Source organism: Passer montanus, unplaced genomic scaffold (assembly GCF_014805655.1).
Source record: "Passer montanus isolate IOZ18808 unplaced genomic scaffold, ASM1480565v1 scaffold3, whole genome shotgun sequence".
NCBI classification, from domain to species: domain Eukaryota; kingdom Metazoa; phylum Chordata; class Aves; order Passeriformes; family Passeridae; genus Passer; species Passer montanus.
The window spans coordinates 6,875,829-6,896,584 of record NW_024367707.1 but is presented as its reverse complement, the minus strand read 5'-3'; the positions used below and the strand labels follow the sequence as shown (position 1 = coordinate 6,896,584).

Here is a 20,756-nt window from a genome sequence, read left to right as displayed (position 1 = left end):
GCATAAGCGATGACAGATTCCACATTATGGCCAAAAGGCCACAACTTTATTAATATGATGCCTAAAGGCACCTTCCTGACAGCTGTGGAAAGAGGAGGAAATGACAATAGCCTACAGCACTCATCAGCCTCTCCTCCCTTTCTGGCACTGCAGAACAAGAGACATTGCAGCAGGCCAGAGCAGCCCTGCCAAACCGGGTGAGATTGCCTAATCCCACCTCCCTGCTTCCTGCAACAGGCTGCAGCAGGAAACCAGATCCCTTCTTATCTGCCAATGGCTCTGCCCTCTGTCTCCAAAGGCAGGAATATTCCCCAGCCGGTGCAGCGGTGAAGTCACACCTCAGCGAGGCTACCAGCAGGCAGTGTGAGCCAGGGAACGAGCACAGCGGTGGGAAGGGGGTGGGAAAGCTGGGAAGCTGCACAACATTTACTGTGGGCTATGACCAGGTGCCTGCTACCAGCAGCAGCACCAGTGAGAGATCAAGCAGGACCCTTCTTTTACTCTGTTAGCCCACTCCTGCTCTCCCACACTGCATGTGTTTGGAAGCAAACCATTGCCTTTCACTGACATGGGTGAAAGCCTATGCCATCCATAGCAGCATCCCAACCTAACGCAACTAACACAGTGAGTACAGCTCATGCACATGCAAGAAGGCAGTACAGTTCAACATAGCTTTCTTCCTGTCATAAATAAATACACAAGGAATCGTTTCACTTATTTATCTGTGTTCATGACTCATATTCTTTCTGACGTGTCTCAATCTCTGAGGTCAGCAAGTGCTTCTTGAAGTCCAGAGACATGGCTGGTTGGTCCAGGCTGATGTGTTCACCAATTAAATACTCTGGGTCTTGAGGTTTAACTCCAGCCTAGAGAAACCTCCAGTCAGTGCAGAGGGATTGGCACCTCTGAGGGGCACTTCAGGACTGAGACAACATCCAAAATCCCCCATGGAAGAATTTTTTCCTCTCCTTTTGCCATAAGAGACTCCAAAGATCCATTGGGTGAGTCTGAGGATAACCTATGGGACTGCTCCCCTCTTATTACATCTGCTGTTGAACAGACATACCAAAAGCAATCCTGGGGGCAGCTGAGAAGCTACTGAATTTGGATTTGCACCACACATTATTATTGATAAAAAATCCACATAGTAAGTGCATGACTGGGGCACTGACTCCCCAGCGCCTGCAAAGACAGGAACAGTGTTCTGACCAGAGGAAAGTGACACAGTATCCCCACCTGCCTGGTAGAGTGTACCAGTACCCCTTACCCAAGCTGTATATGGAGTCAGGTCTGCTTGCAATGAAAAACTAAGGAAAATGCAACATCTAGACTTGTGCAGGGAAGAACAGTAATGCTGCAAACCTTCAGAATGAAAAAATGCTCCTTATGGTGAAGATGCACACACTTGGCAGAACATTCCTCCTTTAAACAGGTTCATTCCTGTGTGGTTTGGTGCTGTGTGTTGTGCACTCAAGTCACCAAATTGTCATGGGACTAGTAGGGTCCCTAAGGTAAGCTCTACCTTTCCAAGCATGGGACAAAAAAAGAGACCATGGAGTCTGTGTAATGTGAAGTAGTAATAACAGACTGGGAAAAGTAAATAAAGAGGAAACACTGGCTTCTGGTAGCTTTGCTGAGGTTGAGTAGGGATATACTGCCAGAACCAAGGTGCTGTTTGCCAGGGAAGGAAGAGAACTGCACAGCTCTTGTCCTGTCCAAGCTGATCAGAGAGTAGGTGCAATTGAGAGGCTGTGGTAAGGTGCAATCTAAAATCCCACCCCTTGCAGCTTTTACCTGTTACCTATGACTCAATTCATGGGCTTATCTTGCTCCCGAGAGAGGCCAAATGAGTGCATGAGCTGATTTCCTCAGGGGTATCTCCTGCTCCTGCCTGGTAATGCTATACTGCTGTTTCTTGGCCCTTTTCTTGTGATCCCACATCAGTTTGGGCGGCTGCTGCTTTTCCTGAAGCATTAAAACTTAACAGTTCCCCCCTGCTTTATGAATCTCAAGTGAAATATTAAAATACCTTTCAGTGACTTATAAATAACATATCATGACTCCCCCAGCTAGGAAGAGGAGTACAGTCCATGCTTCATTACAAGAGCTAAAAGCCTCCCAGCTGCAGAGGAAACTCAGCAATGTGGGGTACAAGTACCCCAGTGATTTTAGTAGTGGTTGATCTTGGGTCCAATAAATAGTTTTAGTACTGTTTGAGCACTGCCCCTGGACCTCTGTCAGCTCTCACATCCCTGCTTGCTCCCACTGGGTCACACTTGAATTTCAAGCCCCCAGGAATTGTGGGGAAGTGGTGCTGAGATTGGGACAGGCTCTGCGCCTTCCTCCCTGCCCAAGCATAGGGCTGGGACTCATTTCAAGCCAAGTCAGAAACCCGAGCTAAAGACCTGAGCTGACTTTGTGTCATGGTGTGGTCTTCCTTCCAGAGGCAAAGCGTGAAGGCACATGAATGATCCATGCCAAAAGCCAGCAGCAGGGCCAGCAAAGTTCATCAGCCCAGACTCTGATCTCTGTGAAAGCAGCTGTATCCTCCTCTGAACCTAAGCCTGTCCCAGGAGCAGGTCGGTGCCTCTGCAGAACGTGGGGTATATGTATCACCAGGCTGGCAGTGATGCTCTCTGCAGCTCAGGCTATTTGACCAGAGGTAATTAAAAGCTGCCTCTATGTGGTCATGTAATGACAGACTGTACCACAACACTCGAGTGCAAGGATGACAAGTTAAGGTCAAGTGGGCAAACAAGCTGCTGTTTCCAAACTGTGGAATGCCTGCATTTGCATCTGCCTGGACCTCCTTTTACAGCACCTCTTTCAGTGGAATTCACTACCGATCATTCAGAGTTTGTGTTCAGATTTCATGCCTGCCTGTTAGGCACGTTCACCTTTCAGAAGTGTATGCACGCAAGCTGAGCTGTGCTGCATCAGAAGCAGCGCTCCTTGTCTGACGGGAACCCAGCTTTCCCCGACACCTCCTAAGAAGCCGGTGCCCAAGTGCACGCACCTGACTTCAGGGAGTGCCACACCCCCCGCGGTGCCCCGGGAGGCGACACCAGTGGGCGGGCACCACCCTCCCGCAGCACCGGGGCCCTGCCGACTCGGGTTCCCTCCTGCCCCTCGAAGCAGCTTCTCTTTCACCTGAGCACTGCTGTCCGTGGAGAGGAGAGGGGCTGGCCCCCGCCCCCGCCCCGCCGCTCGCCCGGGCGGGAGGCTCGGCGGCTTGCTCCTCCTCGCGGCCGCGGGATTCCTGTCTCCGGGTTTTCGGGCCGCCCCTTCACACCCGCCGCCGGAGCGGGACGGCGTGAGAGCGAGCGAGCGAGCGAGGCGGCGCGGATGTGCCCCGGCTCCCCGCGGCGGCAGCGGCAGCGGCGGATGCTCGGCGGCAGGGAGGGAGCGAGGCGATGAGCCGCCCGCCGGCGGCCGCCCGCGAGTGACGGCGGCGGGCAAGGAGCAGCGGCGGCGGCCAGGAGGAGAAGGACGAGGAGGAGGAAGAGGAGGAGGGCAGCGTTCCCCGCCAGTGCCCGCGGGAGCCCGGGAGAGCTCCGGCCGAGGGCTCGGCCATGCCCTTCGCCAAGCGGACCGTGGAGCCGCAGCGGCTGTGCCGGCGGCAGCCCGCCGCCTCCGTGCTGGAGGAGAGCTGGGGCGCGGAGCCGCCGCCGCCGCCGCGGGACCCGCCGCCGGAGGAGCCGGGAGCGGCGAGCGAGGGCGCCGAGGCGGCGGGCGGCGGGGAGAGGGAGGCGGCAGCGGTGCTGATGGTGCTGGACCTCTGCGCGGTCAGCAACGTAGCCCTGTCGCGGATCCTCCGACAGCTCTCCGACGTGGCCCGGCACGCCTGCACCCTTTTCCAGGAGGTCGAGGCTGACATCCAGGGTACCCACCGCCGCGTACGGGCGCTGCACGGCCGCATCGCCGGCCTCCAGGGAGCCGTGCGCGGCCTCGACCCCAAGCAGGAGGCAGTGCGTAAGTACCACGGAATGCGGGATGGATGGGGAGCACCGCGGCATGGATGGGGCGCACCGCCGGATGGATGGAGCGCACCGCGGCACGGGGCGCCCGGCGGGGAAAGCCATCCCCTGGCAACCTGCCGTGCAAAGTTTGGGGCCGGAGTCGGTGGGAAAAGAGCCCTGGCGGGGCAGCAGAGTGGGAAGGGAGCGGGCGGGCGCGGGTCGGGTCGGGTCTGCGGGCGCCGCGGCGATGCCGGCGGGAGGGATGATGTCAGTGGTTTGTGCCTTACGTAAGGAGCTGGCTGGCGGGGCTCTCGGGACGCATCTTCTGCAGCCAAGGGTTTGGCCAGGGAGGGGGACGAGGTCTGTCAGCTGGGCGCCGGGGCTGATGGAGATGATCCGCCGCACTCGGGCATATTTGGGTTTTCTCCCTTTGCCGGCCTGTCCCCCTTCCCCGACAGATATCTTCCCCTTAGAAGTGTCTCTGAATTCCCGATCGAACGCTCTTTAGTAGAAGTAATAAAACTGCTTCGTCGTTACCTAACTGTCGGGGCCATAAAATAAGGGAAGTTTGGCTAATGACTTCTTTCTGTTTAAAGAGTGGCCCTGAAGAGCGAAGAGGGGAGGGTGGAGAAGGGGGAGGAGGATAAAGATCAAGGCAATATAGAACTTGCGTTATGAGCAGTGCTTGAATCCTATTTCTTCTCCACCCAAACTATAAAAGCAGTGAAAAGCTCTGTAGTCCTAACAGCTGCTGATTTCTGCTGAATATGGCTCGTGTTCACAGCAGTGTAAAGATTTTGTACTCTCGCTGGTGCATATGCTTCCCAAGCACTTGTGGATACGTGGGGTTTTTTGATAGATAGGGCTGTGGGTTGGAAGTCTGGAGTAGCAGAGATTGGTATTGGTTCTGACCTCTCAGTATTTGTTTCAGGAAAAACAGTGGCTTGAAAGGAGAATTTGGCTTAGTTTTTGCCTTTTGCTGTACCCCTCTAAATCCTTAGTAGCTCCACTAAGTACAGCAAAGTGAGTTTACCCCAGGATAAGTAAGACCTTCTTCTAGGTGTTTTTCATAAATATGCCATTTAAAAAATTGTGCTTTGGATTTCCTCCCCTTTGGAGCTTTGTGGAATATACGCAACTCTTGTAGGATCAGTGAAGCTGTCCTGATTAACAGAATCAAGCCTTAAGTGTTCAACGGTATTTGAGCTGCATACTCAGCATCTGTACAGTGACAGTGACTTCGCTGGGGATGTATTAATGTGCACCAACCATAGATGAGACCGAGGGAGATTTTTTGTGGTTTCAGGATGAGTGTGTAATCAGAGCAGAGTGCTTGGCTGTGATTGGAAACTGCAGTGAGAAGGAGGCTTGGCTGGACTAGTGAGGGAACTGTCTGAGGAAATGAAACTCCTCGTATCACATTCTCATCTGTAGGTCTTTTGAGCTGAGTAAGTGTGGGTATATACTATGTAAGTGAGAGCAGAGCTTAGCTGTTCTAATCTGTATGGCTTTTTTCTTTCTGGATTGTGCAAGTGCAGCTTGTTTGCAAATCACAGAGTAAAATCTTGATATTACAGCACAGTTATGTCATCTGCTTAATTAGAGAGTCTGGCTTTATCCCTGTGATGATAAATTTTTTTTAGTGTTTGTTTTTCTCTTAAATCCTTCTCTCTTTAAGAGGGGCGAAATTTTTGGTCACAATCTTCCCTGTGTTTGCCAGCTGTTCCTCCTTCCTCTTGTATACAGCACAGTGCCACCAACAGATCTGCAGGTGTCCCTAGGTCTGGTCAGCCAAGGGATCCTCCACAACGCTGGGCTTTGCCCCCACCCATCCTCCTGTAGGTGTGTGTCTTGCCTGCAGCTGCACAGCTGCTCACAGCACACCTCCCTGTCCTCATCACTTCTCTCCATGCAGCGCTGCACCACATCTTCCCTAAAGGTGATAGGCTTGATACAATCCAATGTACAGGAACAGTCAACTTGTTTGCCTCCTCTGGCTGCTTTTATTCCCCCTCCAGTGTTGGATCAGCAGAGCTGCATTTGCATAGTGCTGCATCTGAACGTCTCAGCTGAGACCCAGAGCTGAACAGCACCACTCTACACATTATCTCCTCACATTCCCCCAAAATCCATACACCCCCAGAGCAATACCTCCCTTTGGCCTCCAGCCTGCTCACTATTCCTGAGGGACAGATAAAACTGCCTGGCAGGGAGCTGCCCATCTTCCCTGTAGTGTATAATGATAGTGTGCTTTCTCCTCTCTGGGCTGACGCCTCCTCCTTCATTATTCCTTTCAGCAAGACTATGCTAATGTTTGTTTTATGCATGAAGTGCCTACATAATTCACTCCTGAAAGTATTACACTCAAGTTACTACACCCAGTTGTTTTTTTGAAACCAAGAGAGCAATCACAGGTGGTCACAGATCTGCCCAGGACCTTATCAGCATCACATTAAGGCATACTGATTTCTATCTCCTGTGGTGAGCATGGAAATGATGGGATGGCCTCAGGGCTGTCTTTTGGCTGTCCAGCCCAAATTACACATCTAAGAATTATTCAGAACTGGCTGGAGGTTTGGACTCACAACCACAAGGAACAAGCTGGTGACAGGCATGCAGCCACCCCACCCATGGCATGACTGTAATGGCTGCATTGAGTTTATTGCATGTTATGAGTCTGGAGGGGCTGGGCTCATTGGTGCATTGACACTGTACTGGGATGTTAACTCCAGAACAGTGCAGCCCAACCACAAGTTTTTCAAGTATTCAGTTTAAAACTACGAGCCTATCTTGCCACAGTGAGACATTCTTCATATTCCAACTTCAAATGCAGTGCAGTGATTTGAGAATAATGGTGCTGGACACACCCCAGATATTGAGCTGTGACAGTGGAAGGTCTTTTCCTCCAGGCCTCATAAGCCAGCTGTATTCTGAGATTCCCCTGTGAACACTCAGGCTGCATTAGGAAAAGGAAATTATGGGCTAATGCCATCTCAAGAGCTATTGGAGCCAGTGGTTAGAGGGGCATTCCTTGCCCAGAATGCCATTCCTTGGCAATTGCAGAGATGATACCAAGGGGAAGGGGAGCAGGAAAGGAGTTCTCTTGGAAATACCATATAATACAGTTTTACAGTTTTTACAGTTTTGCATATAATACAGTAATGTTGTATATTATACTGAAAATTATGTATTATTATATTAAAACATCTATGTTGGATTCAGGGAATATTAACGAAGAATTAAAATTAATTAAAATTGGCATTTTTCCAGTAATGCTTAGCACTACTGCTGTCATTTTCACCAGGCCTTAACATTCTCAGCTCTGTTGGTGTTGCATTGGTGAACATTTGCAAGTATGTGTATGTTCTGCTTTAAGAAAAGTATTTAAAGTCCTCTACTAAGCTGCTGGTAAAGGTATTTACCTATGTGTTGCCCTTTGTTTTTGTCACTGTTCTGTGTGATTGGAAAACTTTGTTAGGCACAATAAAGAATGGATTCTGGGCAGTTGCAAGCAGGTCATCTTCAAAAACTCAAGGTCCCTCACCTCTGCCTCTCCAGATGCTGCTTGTCCTTTCATCTTTCTTTTAAGCCTCTGGCCAGCCAGCATCTTGCAAATATGAATTCTTTCCTGTCCTCTGAATGTAAGAGAAACAATGGTGAGAAATGCTTTCCTCTTCAGCTCCTGAACCAACTACTTTGCCCTTCTGCCACTCCACTGCTTTTCATCGTGAGCAGTTCCAGAGTATGTTTCTAAAGCCGAAACATGGGGGAATAACATGATTGTTGTCAGTCTGGATGTTGCTTAGAGTATTCTTGTTGGCAGCAAGAGAACTGAGCAGTGTGGTCCTGCCCAGTTTTATTATTAGATGCTTGATTATCTTGGTAATACGGAAACATCGAAGTGCTGGACTAGTGTGTAACTTGGGACTCTGTGCCTCTGTGGTTATTTGGAAAGATGATTTCTCAGTCTAGGGGACTAGAGATGTGGCAGTTTAAGTGGAATATTGTACTTTACAGAAACTGATGATGTAAGCCATCTTGCTTTCTGAATAATAGGCAACAACCAGGCAGCAGATTTTGAAAGCCCTAGCTAATGAGATCCTTTTTGCACCCTGGCATCCCAGAGAATTCCACACATTCCAGACTTTTTTTCAAAAGCATCAATGTGTTACCAGTAGCCAATCTTTCTAAAAGCTGTATGGTTTCCAGAAGTTGCCTGCTGTATCTTCATTGCTCTGCTTTTCCATTCCTGATTTTGCTATTTGCTGAGTTAGTGATGGAGCTGCTTCCAAGTGTGGGGATCTCCCTTGTTACTCTGCTCTTCAGAGGCCCTTGGATCTCTACAGTGAGCTCCTCTGTAGGATTTTCTTTTTTCCTGAAGTGTCAGTATTGAGATAAAAAAGACAGCTCTGAACTGATTCTTTATAATTTTAGGCTTTGCATTAGTTTATTCTGTTTGATTGAAGTTGGCTACTGAGAGCAGCCTGGCAAGTTTCACTCTTGCTTTTAGTCTCTTTCCTTATGCTTTTTAGGTGGTTTTGGTTTGATTTTGTTTGGTTTGGGGTTTTTGTTAGTGTGGCTTTTAACCACACTGATATAATGCTTTTCTGTTTGGGTTTTGAGCACTGCAGGGAAATGTTTAATCCCTTATAAGGTTTTAATGTGTTTTCTGCCACAATCCTAACATTTTTACAAAGCATATATTGGAGCCAGAGCTCATCAGAAAATGCACCTCCTCCTCCTTGACTTAATGTGCTGAAGTCTCAATTGCTGTTGAAATGTAATCAAGTAATTGTCATGCTTCCATCTCAAAATTCAGTTGCATTGTAAGGTCATCCCAGGCTTAGGATTGTGAGCATCCTTGCAGAGATCTTCAGGGAGGTACATAAGACCTTAAGAGTAGATGCATCTTGAAAGAAAAAAGCATCCATGTTGGTAGGATAAGTGTTGCACTTTATCTCAGCTTCTCAAGAGCCTTGAGATTCAAAGTGCAATTTTCATTGTATGGATTTTCTGTGGTACTGAGGGGCAGCTCCATGGCTTGGATACATTTACGTAAAAATATCTCCGATACTGCTGGAGACAAAACAGAAGAGACTCCTAGCTTCCTTTAACTTTGTATTATTGTCCTTTATAGTTAGTGAGCCTAAGTGTGAGGGTAGTTACACTTTCAGAGGTGCGCACTAATGTAACCTGGGGGACATGAAGCAAGAGGATGAATTCAGAGCTCCCTTTGTACACTGAAATTATATTAATTGGCAAGTCTTTGTTGAGTGCAGAATAAAACCCCAAAGAAAAGCAGCTGTACACTGGATACAGTAATCCATCACTTTCAGCTTTGTTTCCTTTACCTGCCTGAATGGAATGACACAACCTCTTCACTTGTCATTTTGGAGAAGGAGAAAGGCTTTTGGCTTTACTTGCCAGGTTTGGTTTGTTGGTGTTGTGCTGGTCACTGTGTACTCATTTGTGTCACAGAACTCACCTCTCTGGTACACTTGCCTGTAGTTTGCCCATGAATGTCAATAACCCAAGCTGTGGGTGTGGGAATGTTTGAGAATTTCCTGAGTGCCTGGTATCTTCTAAATGCAGAGGATTGATGGCACATTAGCAGAGTGGAAAGGAGAGGGAGGCCAAAGCATGGGCTTTCCTTCTACCTTTACTGCTGTCAGAACAACAAAGGGACAGAGGAAGAAAAACCTGCTCATTTAAGGACCCCATCCCCACTTTACCTTAACATTATTAGAGCACCATTAGCTAGAGTACTGTCATTTAGCAGAAAAATGCCTTATCTTTGTTTACAACATGGTGATAGAAGACCTTTAACACAGGAACACAACCATTCAGAGGCTTTGCTTGAGGTATTTTTTTCTCACGCATTTAGTATGTGATAAAAGGTAATGGGATGGAATTTGTCAGGTGGCTTTGGCAGAGATGTAACTTTTTGAAAGCTGGGTTTGTCACTTTCAGTCCTGTTAGCTTGTGGAATGCAGACTCTGGTCTCGTTGCAGATAAAAGCATAGTCTAAAATCCTTTGTCCTGCCAAGGCCAGTGAGATGCTCATTGGCAAGGCTCTGAGAGCTCAGTGCTCAGGTAGACTCACTAGACTTTGGCACAGCCTGGTAACAGATGAAGAGCAGAAAGCAGTGGTTTTCCTCCAAAGCCATTCCCTGTTATACAGGTGTAAGTCTTCTAGAGTTTTGCTGAGTGTAATTTTCTTGGTCTTCCACTGGTGTAGCTCAGAAAGCCTTTGCCTGTTCTATAGCTCCTTGCTTATCATTCCGCAAATAGTACTTAAGCTAATGTACCAGGTTTGAATGTTTGGGGATTTGGTTGATAGATGGAGAGCCTGCCAGTTAAAAAAAACCAAAACATATCAAAAAACATTCAGTGCTCAATTTCCATCTCACTGCAGCTACACAGCTGTGTACTATCATAGTAGTTACTGCAGCTTCTTTCTGGCTCATGCTCAAGGGCCAAGCAAGAGTCTCCAGTGGGCTTATTAGAAATTCTGCTAGAAATGTTTTAGCTCCTTTAAAACCAATAAGGTCTCTTTTACACAGGAGCAAAGCTGCAGAGAAAATAGAACCAGACCTGTAAGAGACATGAACTTACTGTGGATCTAAGGGTTTAACAGAAATTCTTCCTACAGCCCCTTTTAAAACTCCATGATTCTATTTAAAAGCCTTAATAGCATAATGTTTGTGTTCATACAGAAACATAAGATGGATGTTCCAGTGAAATCAATGGAGTCATTCCTACTTTTGGTTAATTTCCCTGCTCATACAGGGGAGATAAGGTGATTAAGAAATAAACGGACTCTGGTAACTTGCTGAGGGTGTGGGGAGGTCATTCACCTGTTGATTTCGATGCATAAGAGAAAGCAATTTTCCTTTTTGAAAGATTAAGGGCCTGGAGTGTTTCCAAAAAACTCTTGCACAGTTCTCAAATGTCCTTGGACTGAGGGAAGGACTTGCAGGAAGGAAATATAAATACCCAATTTCAGGATGCCACTCGGCTGCTGTTTTGAATCAGCAGAATCAGGTTTTGTTGGCATTTCTTACATAGGTTTACCTGTTCTGAGGCTTCAGTTCTGAGGATCGGATTAGGCTGATCTGGCAGAGATGTGCAAAGGTGCAGAAAAAGAATGGGAACAGTCCTTACTGATCCCTGCCATGAGCCAGTCCCAACCTCTTCTTCTCCATTCAGACAAAAGCAGATTTCTGAAGTGTCTGTTTAAAAGCAGCACCTGGTTCTTCCTCTCTCCAAACTGGACAGCAAAAGAGATCGGGTGCAGGGGAGGGACAGCTGTTTAAAAAAGCCCCTGATCTGACACATTTCCTTCAACCATGTACCTAAAGCAAGCAGATACCCCAGGAAACTTAATAGCAATGTTGTAATCTCCACAGTGGGGAAAAAATAGGACCAGCTGATGTGAGTAATATATGTGTGTGTTTTAAATGCATTGTTGCAAGGTTGCGTGGTCGCCGGAGTCAGAGAGCTGGGATTTCTCAAAAGCCACTCTTTCCAATCGCTTGGCATCTCCATGTAATCAGAGGCTGACATCAGACTCTCGATTGGAACTACTTGAGCTATTAGGCTGTGAAGAGCAGAACTCTCTGTGTTACCCAGTGTGTATGAGGGGGGAAGGTTTTTTTTCACTTCCTTTGATGTATTAGCATCAAGAGAGGGAGTCTTCGCTTCATTCCTAATTGCTTCTCGTCTTTGAATTTATATACCAATATGTAAGTAACTGCAAAGGGAGATAGGAGAATTTATAAAAAGTTCAAAAAGGCAGGGCTTAAAGCATGATTAAAATAAAAGATAGCATAGTGTGTATGCTGTTTTTAGCTGAAATATCTCTCTAGAATACTTTCCATTTACATTCTCATTATATCTAACTGCTTCTAATGCACTGCTTAGTTTAACAACTGGCATGTTTTTGGGGTAGATTTTATAGTAGATATACACCCACTGTGTTCTTAACTTGAGACTTTAAATTGCAGTATCTGTGTTGGACAATCTTTTCTTATACCTTCTTGGCTGAAGGCAGGAAAAAAGCAATACTGATAGGATCCTAATTAAGCCTGTAGTCTTATTATACCAGGAACTGTGTGCTTGAAATGCTGCTCAGTTCAATGAGTGCTGCATGGCACTGCCATGTTAAGTCCCAGCAGAGAGTGACATACTTTTTTTTTAATAAGATCACTGTAATTCTCACAAAGCCACCATGGTTTTCTCTTTCTTTTCAGCTACCAAGGCAGTTGGACTTTGAACTACAGCCACTCAGACCAAGTCCCTGAGAAAGTTTGGAGGAGACGTCTTGCGAGAGTGTGCATGTGATTAAGGGGAATGAGCATGTGTTTGTGCTATAAATATGCACAGAATCTTCAGGCCTCTGCAGCTTTTCTCCCTGCCTTCTCAAAGTGTTTTTTGTTATCTTGACAATGTTTGAACAGACTTTTAAGTTGACCTGGACAGAGGGTGAGCTGGGGGGAAAAAGGCGCTAATCCTTCTTGAAGATGTGTGTATCAGTGGCTACAGAATTGGGTCATTCTTAGGAGCAGAATATGTAAGGTGCACTGAGAAATTCCAGAAGCTTTGGATTGCTTTAAAGGCAAAACTGGGCTCTCTGTGCATGCTCAATTTTTCCTGATTTTTTTTTCTTTCCCAAAAAGGCATTGCCAAGCATTGTTCTCTTCAGAAGCCATGTCCATGGTTGCAGAAATCAGATGTTCTGGATGATGAAATTCAAGATAGGCAGCAATAACTTGCTCTGATGCTCAGAGGCAAACTTTTTAAAGATGCTATACGTGTTTCACTACATCCAGTACTTAGTGATATGTGATAAGGGGTGATTTAATTTTAAGTGAAACAAGAGATTAATTATAATTTAATGCTTACTATGCAAATCAAAGTCCAAAGAATGGATACTACCCAGTTTTATCTTTTTTTTCCTAACTTTTTAAAAATGCTATACATGTTTCACTGCATCCAGTACTTAGTGATATGTGATAAGGGGTGATTTAATTTTAAGTGAAACAAGAGATTAATTACGATTTAATGCTTACTATGCAAATCAGAGTAAGTCCAAAGAATGGATACTACCCAGTTCTATCATTTTTTTTCCCTGTAAAGTTTATTAATTGCAGGAAAAAGAAGGCTAGTTCTTGTCATAGGCATGGTCTTTTCTTTGGTGAAGTGGTTTTTGGTTTAAGAGTTGTGTACAGGAGGAGAGTCAGGACATGTATCTTAATTAATTTCTAAGAAAAGGAATATTATATCATGGATTGACCACTGACTTTCATATGCCCAGCCTTAACCCTGGAAACTGCATAGCTCTGCACAGCCCACATTTTTAATGCAAGCTTTTTTTCTTTCTTGTATTTTTTTGGGGGGGGGGGATGACTTTCTCATGCTTATGCAAACCCCCTTCTGATTGGTTCTTCTGCTCCAGGCTGTACTAAACTCAGCTCCTCTGGCCCTCCTCTACCCCAGCAGATGAAATCACCACAGAGGCTCCTATCTCAGCACACTGAGGAGATCTCATCTCCCCTCCTGTGCTGACTGTTCTTGCAGCAAGTATTGCTGCAGGAACCCGAGGTCTTGGTCTCTGCAGAAAATTGCCTGAAGCCTTGCACACGGTTAACATACCAAAGACAAATTTTCCCCATAAGTTGGATTATTTTGGCAGAACTGTTTTAGCCTTGTTTCTTATCCAAAACAAGAATTTAGGAATAGCACATTCTGTATGTATAGCAGGGAAAGGGGTGGGTGTGCCTGGGTATCTCACACCAGCCATTCATAAATTTTATCTTTGTTACTCAGCTACAATTTCAACTACATTGCCACAATGTAGAGATCATGAAAGAGACTGCCAGGTAAAGGAGAGGACAGATTATTCCTACTGCATTTGGAGGAAGGTCTTGTTCTTTATTAGAAATGAGAAAATCCACTGGGGAAGGAATCCCATATAAATGTACCAATCCAGTTGGAGCTCACGTTCACTTCAGTGTGAAAGTCAGTCTTTGCATGGCATAAAAGCTGGAGAAAACCAGGCTTCATTAGTTCCACTGTTTGCAAAACTGGTTGTTCGTATTCTTCTTTCCCCTCCAGAATTGCTGATTATTTATTTTCAATTTCAATATTGTTTTTTTGAAACTTATGCTTTGGATGACTTTCATTTTGTGCCATCCTATCCTTTGCTCTTCTTCTCATGGTGGTTCCACAGGGCTATACTTTTACTTCTGTCTTAATAGCACAGACACTGCCCCCTCACTCCCTTTGTGGTGTGAATGAACAGTATTAATTTTTACAACTGTGGTTTATTCTCCATTGATTATCTTTAATGTGGTGCTGTCTTGTTCAGTTAATAAACTACCTGCAAAGATGTAATTATCCCCCTTCCCCAAACGTAACCTCCTTTTAATAGATGTTGTAAATGCACTCATTGTGCCTGGCACATTAAAAGCACTGGTTTAAGTTCCTGTACTTTCAAATTGCACTGTAGCTGAAGTGTATTTTGTGGCAATCATTACTCTGCTAATATTCTAAAATAAGTATCACTACTTCATTACTTCTGTAATATTTTTAGGCCTCTGTTACAGCTGCCACGGGCTTGATTTAGCCTTGGTGCCAAGACAGAGGTTGGATAGGCTGTGCTCTGGACAAAACCCTCCTAAGGGAGACTAGGAGGCTCACCTGAAGGTTTATCATTAATTATAGATCTCTGTTAGCTGATGTGAATCAGCATCCAGATTGAAGTATGACCTAGGATATTTACCCAGTTTGTGCTGTAAATATTTTTAGGGACCTCTGTCAATACACCCAAAATTTAGAGTATGATTCTCTTTCAGATCCAACAATAAAATCATGTGCCTACAGGCACATGTGAAAATGAACACCTGTATTTGAGAAGTACTGTGTCTGTAAATGAATGAATGGGTTACAGCTACATTCAGCAGCTATAATGTGCCTATTCATTTATGAAATTGTCCAAGTGGAACTGAACACAAATTATTAGTGTAGATTAAAAGTATCTTTCATTTATCTGCCTGTTCCTAAGAACCCAGTAGAATGGCAATTAGTTAAAGAAAATAAGAGGGTACTGCAAAATATCATAGCTCAGGCTGATTATTTCCTTTCTGAGTCTTGTTTGGCTTTAGATGTGTCTTGATAAGCAGCATCCTGGACTGTGAGACTAAAAGGTTTGGCCACCATAAAATAAGTAAGTGTGCCCATTTTTGTGCAGACCTTCTTGAATGACAATTGAAATAGGTTTTCCTCAATGAGGAAGAAAAACAAGAGGTTCTTCCTCAGAATTCTGTGTGTCACTAGAGGAGGAACAACTTTGTGTACACACACACACACACACACACACATATGTATATACAGATATACAGAAAGAAATGCTTATCTAGATAATGGAGAGGAAGCCCAGTAGAAAGATTGGACAACGTTGTATTGGTCACTGGGATTAGGAAAGTTTGATGAATGGGAGAAGAAATTTACAGTGATATTAGCAGCAAACTGGTCAAATGAGAGAAAATATTTAGTACTCCACCTCTCATTACATAGGTAAAAATTGAAGGTAATTGATGTATCTTGTTTTTTGCTTGTTTTGACTTTGCATCTTCATCCAAAAGCATCTCATGGTTGAGTTCACTTCCTTGCCATTCCCTCCTTCTCTCAATGGAAGATAAGTTTGGACACAGAGACTGTGATGTTGTTGATGGAAACTCTTCTACTGCATGTAATTGGTGATCAGAAGTGAGATACATCTTGCTTAGAGATGTGGAAATTCTACTGTTTGGTACTCGCATACTTGCAAGAGTAAAAACTTTGATTTTGAATGAACTGCCCCTGCTATATTACAGCAAAGGTTGAAAAATAAAATTAAAACATAGTAAAGCCAAGTTAATGAAATAAAATCTTCCAGGAAAACAGATGGGTAAGTGAAAGGTAAAGTGATGCAAATCTGGGTCATAGGGTGGACTTGATGATCTCAAAAGGTCTTTTCCAACCTAGTTCATTCTGTGATTCTGTGATGCAGTGTCATTTGCAGATGCACTAAAGGAATGTGTTGTATTTGTTTTCACAAAGAGGTGAAACCCGTACCTTTGTTCCCTTTTGAGACAGTCCAACCTTGGGCTTGTTAAATATGTCTCTACAGAAGTTGGCACATACTGACCTTGTTTGCTGCAGTCTGCTCTTCTGTAGCTTCTTGATTCTAGTGGCGTGAGCCAGATGGACAGAGCCCTAGAGCTGAATGTTGGATAGCATAATTAAGTGCTCTAGCATTGAAGGCTGGAGCTGACTGAGACAAACTTTGGCTGATATTACAATATTTCTTTGTCCAAGTTACATCTCCAGTGTCAAAGTAATTCCTATTTTTCCTTTCAGATGATACTCCTTGGGTATGAGGATGCTGAATTATATGCCAATTTTATTTTCATTGACATAATACAGACTTCTTTCTCCTACTTGCCCCGATAGCGCTACAGGAACATTTTGCAAATTTGTAGAGCTTGTGGAAGCTCACCTGAATTTTCCTTTCATATCTGTACAGCCTTTTTTCTGCTATGTTTTGGAGTCATGGTGGTCAGTTTTGAGTATCATGTGAATTCTGCTCCCTGGAAGCCCCATGTCAGTGTGGTCCTGGCCAAGCACGTTGTGGACATTGGAATTGGTTTATGAGGAAACACAGCAAATAGCTTTTAGGTGGACTCTGCTGCTATCAGTCAGTGGTTGGTAGGTGTGTAGAGCAGACTCAGACCCATCCAGGTGCTGAACTCCTCTTGAGTGAGGTGGGAATGTTTAGTTTTGCAGGCTGGAACTGAGAAGGAGGATCCAGTGGCTAAAATGCTACTGCCTAGGGGACCTGGATTCATCCACTGACTTTCCATGACAGCTTAGGGGGAGGTTGTTAGTGCCATTCAGATTACCAAGTTTTAGCACTCTAAACTTTGGGCCATCCATCCTGTTCAAAGGTGAGCCTGTCTTTCACTCTTGCGCAGAGGAAGTTTCTAGTTCAGATGAGTCCCTTAAGTTCTGTGAATGTGGCAGTGTGAAGTGGGTACTGCCACAGGCTTTTTGTCACTCTCTTCTCAGGTCTGTGGCAGAGTGACAGCACATCCTTCCTCTCAGAGGAGTTATCTCACAAGCAGTGAGAGCAAGTTGGGTTGTGGGGTGATAGATCCACAACACACAGACCTGTTTTGTAAATGACAGGCAGTCTGCAAGGCTGAGACCCTTCCACATGAGGAGTGCTTCTGTCCCTCATGAGCAAATGCTTTCAGGTGCCATATGAAGGCAGTATCCCCAGGTGGGATTCTTCAGTCTTACTCTTCAGCAAGCAGGAGTCCTTGCAGGCTGGAACTGAGGATATCTGCAGGCCTTACTCTGTGAGGACTAACCTTAGGCTGGGCTGAGTTTGCAATTGCCAGTCTTTCTTTTGAGGTCTGGCTCATAGAAGAGACTGAGCTTTCTTAGATTACAGACAGTTTGTCCTGGTTAATTACAGTCATGTAAAGATGAGGTTTTACCTTGGGACTTGGTTTAATTAAAAAACGGTCCTGGGAAGTTCATTAAACATCTATGTTCTATCTGGGTGCCAAGTTCTAACGCTGGTTTTCTTCAGGTGCTCTCCCAGCTTCAGTCAGAAAGGGCCACCTGAACCTGACATCTGCACAAATGAAAGGGGAGGGAGGACAGACTGTCATTCTCTGTCCAGCCAGGTTTGAGCCTGGCAGCTCATTTTTCACAGCTTGGGCTTGTGTCTGGGCTTTGGGGAAAGGTTTTTGCAGGTAGTAGTGTCAGAGGAAAAGCTGCACTGCAGAACCTAATGCTTGCCCTGTGTAGTGAAAAAATCCTGATCATGCATGTGAAATGTGGACTTAGAGGAACTTCGTGTGGGTGGTCTTGTTTTTACTCTTTCTGCCCCCCCTTCCTCTCCCTTCCTGCTCACGTATGCTGAAGTCTGTCATCTATTTAACTTGAGCTTTTCTAATAATCCTAGATAATATGCAACGAAAACAATAACAAGGTGCCTGGATATACAATCCCTCTGAACTGTAGAAGCCACAAGATCTCTTAGACATTCTTTTTGTTAGTACTGGCTTGTGAGAGACCTAGCACTCCATGATGCCCATCTGTTAGCAGCATGTTTAAATGTGATTAATGAGAAAGTTGCAAGAATTGCAATAGCTTTTGCTACTCTACAAGAGAATCTGTCACTGTTAATCTCATGCAGTATTAAAAGCTTAATATAGTAAATCTAATCTTATGGAAAGCTGTAGCTTCACTTTTGTTACCATCACCTTAGTGCATTATTAAACTACTATTAGCTTTTCCTCTGTAGTTCACAAGCATAGAGGGAGTGTAAATATCATGCAAATGCAGAAGAATATTTAAATGATCGTTTGTATGAAGTCTATCAAGAAAGAGATGCTCCAGCATAAAAGGGCTTTGGACAACATTAGGTTTGATTGTTATTTCGACACAACATGGTGTGTTAGAAGTCAGCCCTTTCCCAAAATGCTGGTGGAGACTGGGAAAATCACAAGCAATGTCCTGATGTGGTTGTTCTTTGCTGTGCCTTGGTAGACATGATTTACCCACCCACAGCAGTAGACCTACCTCATTAGTAGTTTAATCAGAACTGTTGCATCTTTAACAGACAACAGGCAGGAGAAGCAGTGTTGTGGCACAAGCAGGGACAGTCTCCTGGAGCAGGCTGACACTTCAGGGAGCAAATAGGGGAGGACCCAGGGAAGGAAAATTACTTGTTTAATTGCTTGTTGGAAAAGATCAAAGAAACCATAATGAGTTAGTATCTTTTTTCTTTAAAGGAAATTTCAGAAGAGTGATTCAATTAAATAGTAGTTTACTCAAGATCTGCAGGTGGCTTGTAAAGTGTAATCATATCCCCCTTACCTTTTAAACCCAGATCTACAGCTTTGTTCATTTTAGTGGAGGTGGAGATCTCCATTCTTCTATTTACAGTGGCAGTTTGGTAGATGAGAGGGCTTGTTATAAAACTTCTTGGTTTATGGCATGATTATAAGGTGCTTTTGTTTCCAGCAGGGACAGCAATAGTTTTGGTTAAGACATTTCAAAACTGTTTGCAGTCTTCTTGTAAGATCATTGGGCACTGTAGGACAAATTGAGACCTGCCTTTGAGTGAAACACCCCCTCGCTCCATCATGCACAGCATCTTCACAGCTGCCAAGCAGCTTGTCCACTTCCACTCATTCCAAAAAGTCAAAATCAGATCAGATAGAATAGTGCTGTCAAAGGGGTAGTTACAGAATATATATAGTTGCAGAAATCAGACTGGACTCTGTGGGATTTTCTGGTTCTTCCATGTGCCCCTCTATAATCCAGTCTTTGAAGCATTTAAGAGCTTGAGGTGCCATGATTAAAAGCTTCAAGGACCATGCTTTTTCATTTACCCTCTAAAAGGACAGGCATCAAGTCCACTGCTCTGAGCCATTAGGAAGACTTTCGGGGAAGATTGCTTGTCAGTCAGACTGAGTGTTGCAAAGGGGCTTTCTCCCTTGTACATAGTTGAAGTGAAACTGTTAAATTTGGTCCCTGAGGGCTGTTGTGGCACACCCTGCACCTGTGAGTCTCATTACTGCTCCTGCTCTTTGTCCTGTGAATTGAAGAGTGACACCCAGTGTCCTCCATCCATTGTGAATTGAAGAGTGATGCCCAGTGTCCTCCATCCATTGTGAATTGAAGAGTGACACCCAGTGTCCTCCATCCATTGTGAATTGAAGAGTGATGCCCAGTGTCCTCCATCCATTGTGAATTGAAGAGTGATGCCCAGTGTCCTCCATCCATTCTCAACAGGAGAGTCATGTGCCAAAGGCTTCAAGTGGTGGGCTGAGGTGAAGGTCATATAGCATGTTATCAAATTATGGGACTGCTTTGCTCTACCCCCTCCCTTCAGCTCTTTGGCAGTCAGTATTAGCTCACACTGTGAGAAATTCCAAGGACTTCTAGGATGGTATTCCAAAGCCTTGCAAAGCTGTGTGTGATAGTGTAAAATCTGTTTGCAGGAGTCCTCATGGATCAGCTCCTTCCTGTACTCACAGTTGCAGGGATATCTCTGGTAAAGGGCATTTTTTTCATGGCTTGAAAGAGTCTTGGAGACAGGGAGTTAGGGGAAGGAGGATTCAGCTGCAACTTAAATGCCTTGCTGTTGAGTTATGCTTTTAGTTCACTTCTTAGCTGTTAAAATGTGGAGGAAAGAGGATTCAGTAAGCAACTGTGGATGTGTTTGTCTTCAGTGAATGCCTGCTCAGGCAAGGCAAGCGTGATTCAGCTACTAGTTACTGCTGATATACCAGAATTGGCAAGCACAGAACACTCCTGCTACTGGATCTGCCCCAGTTGCTTGATGTGCAGCGATGAATGGATGAACATTCACCAATGCTGTTGCACAAACAAATAAGTTAATAAAAAGCAGCTGATTGTGTCATTGTAAGATGTAGAAACTCCAAAGTAGCACTGAGATTATTTAAAACCAGATGTTCTTATCTGGAAACTCCTAGAAACATAGAGTGGTTAGGCTTTTTTGGGGGAAAAAACCACAACAGGATAGACACGAAACAAACTTTTTGCTTTAAGTGATTTAATGGTGAGTATTTTTATAACAGTGTTTCTCTTGAAGTCTTATCCCAGGTCTGAGTTTGACAGCAAACTTAGCTTTGGATTATCTCAGAGATAATTGGAGCTGCACTGGCATTCTCCAGTGAGAGAATTAACTCACGAGGAAAAGCTTTTTTTAAC

At 44.9% G+C, this 20,756-nt stretch overlaps 1 protein-coding gene across 3 annotated transcripts in view; it reads left to right on the top strand.

Annotated features, from left to right (window-relative positions):
• The first annotated feature begins 3,258 nt into the window (after positions 1–3,258).
• Positions 3,259–20,756, top strand: part of NHS (NHS actin remodeling regulator) — a 243,644-nt gene continuing 226,146 nt past the window's right edge. For all 3 annotated transcript variants that reach the window (XM_039714308.1, XM_039714309.1, XM_039714305.1), the window contains exon 1: positions 3,259–3,972. In XM_039714308.1, coding sequence (XP_039570242.1) covers positions 3,573–3,972 — 400 coding nt within the window. In that variant the 5' untranslated portion in view covers positions 3,259–3,572. The remainder of the gene's footprint in view (positions 3,973–20,756) is intronic.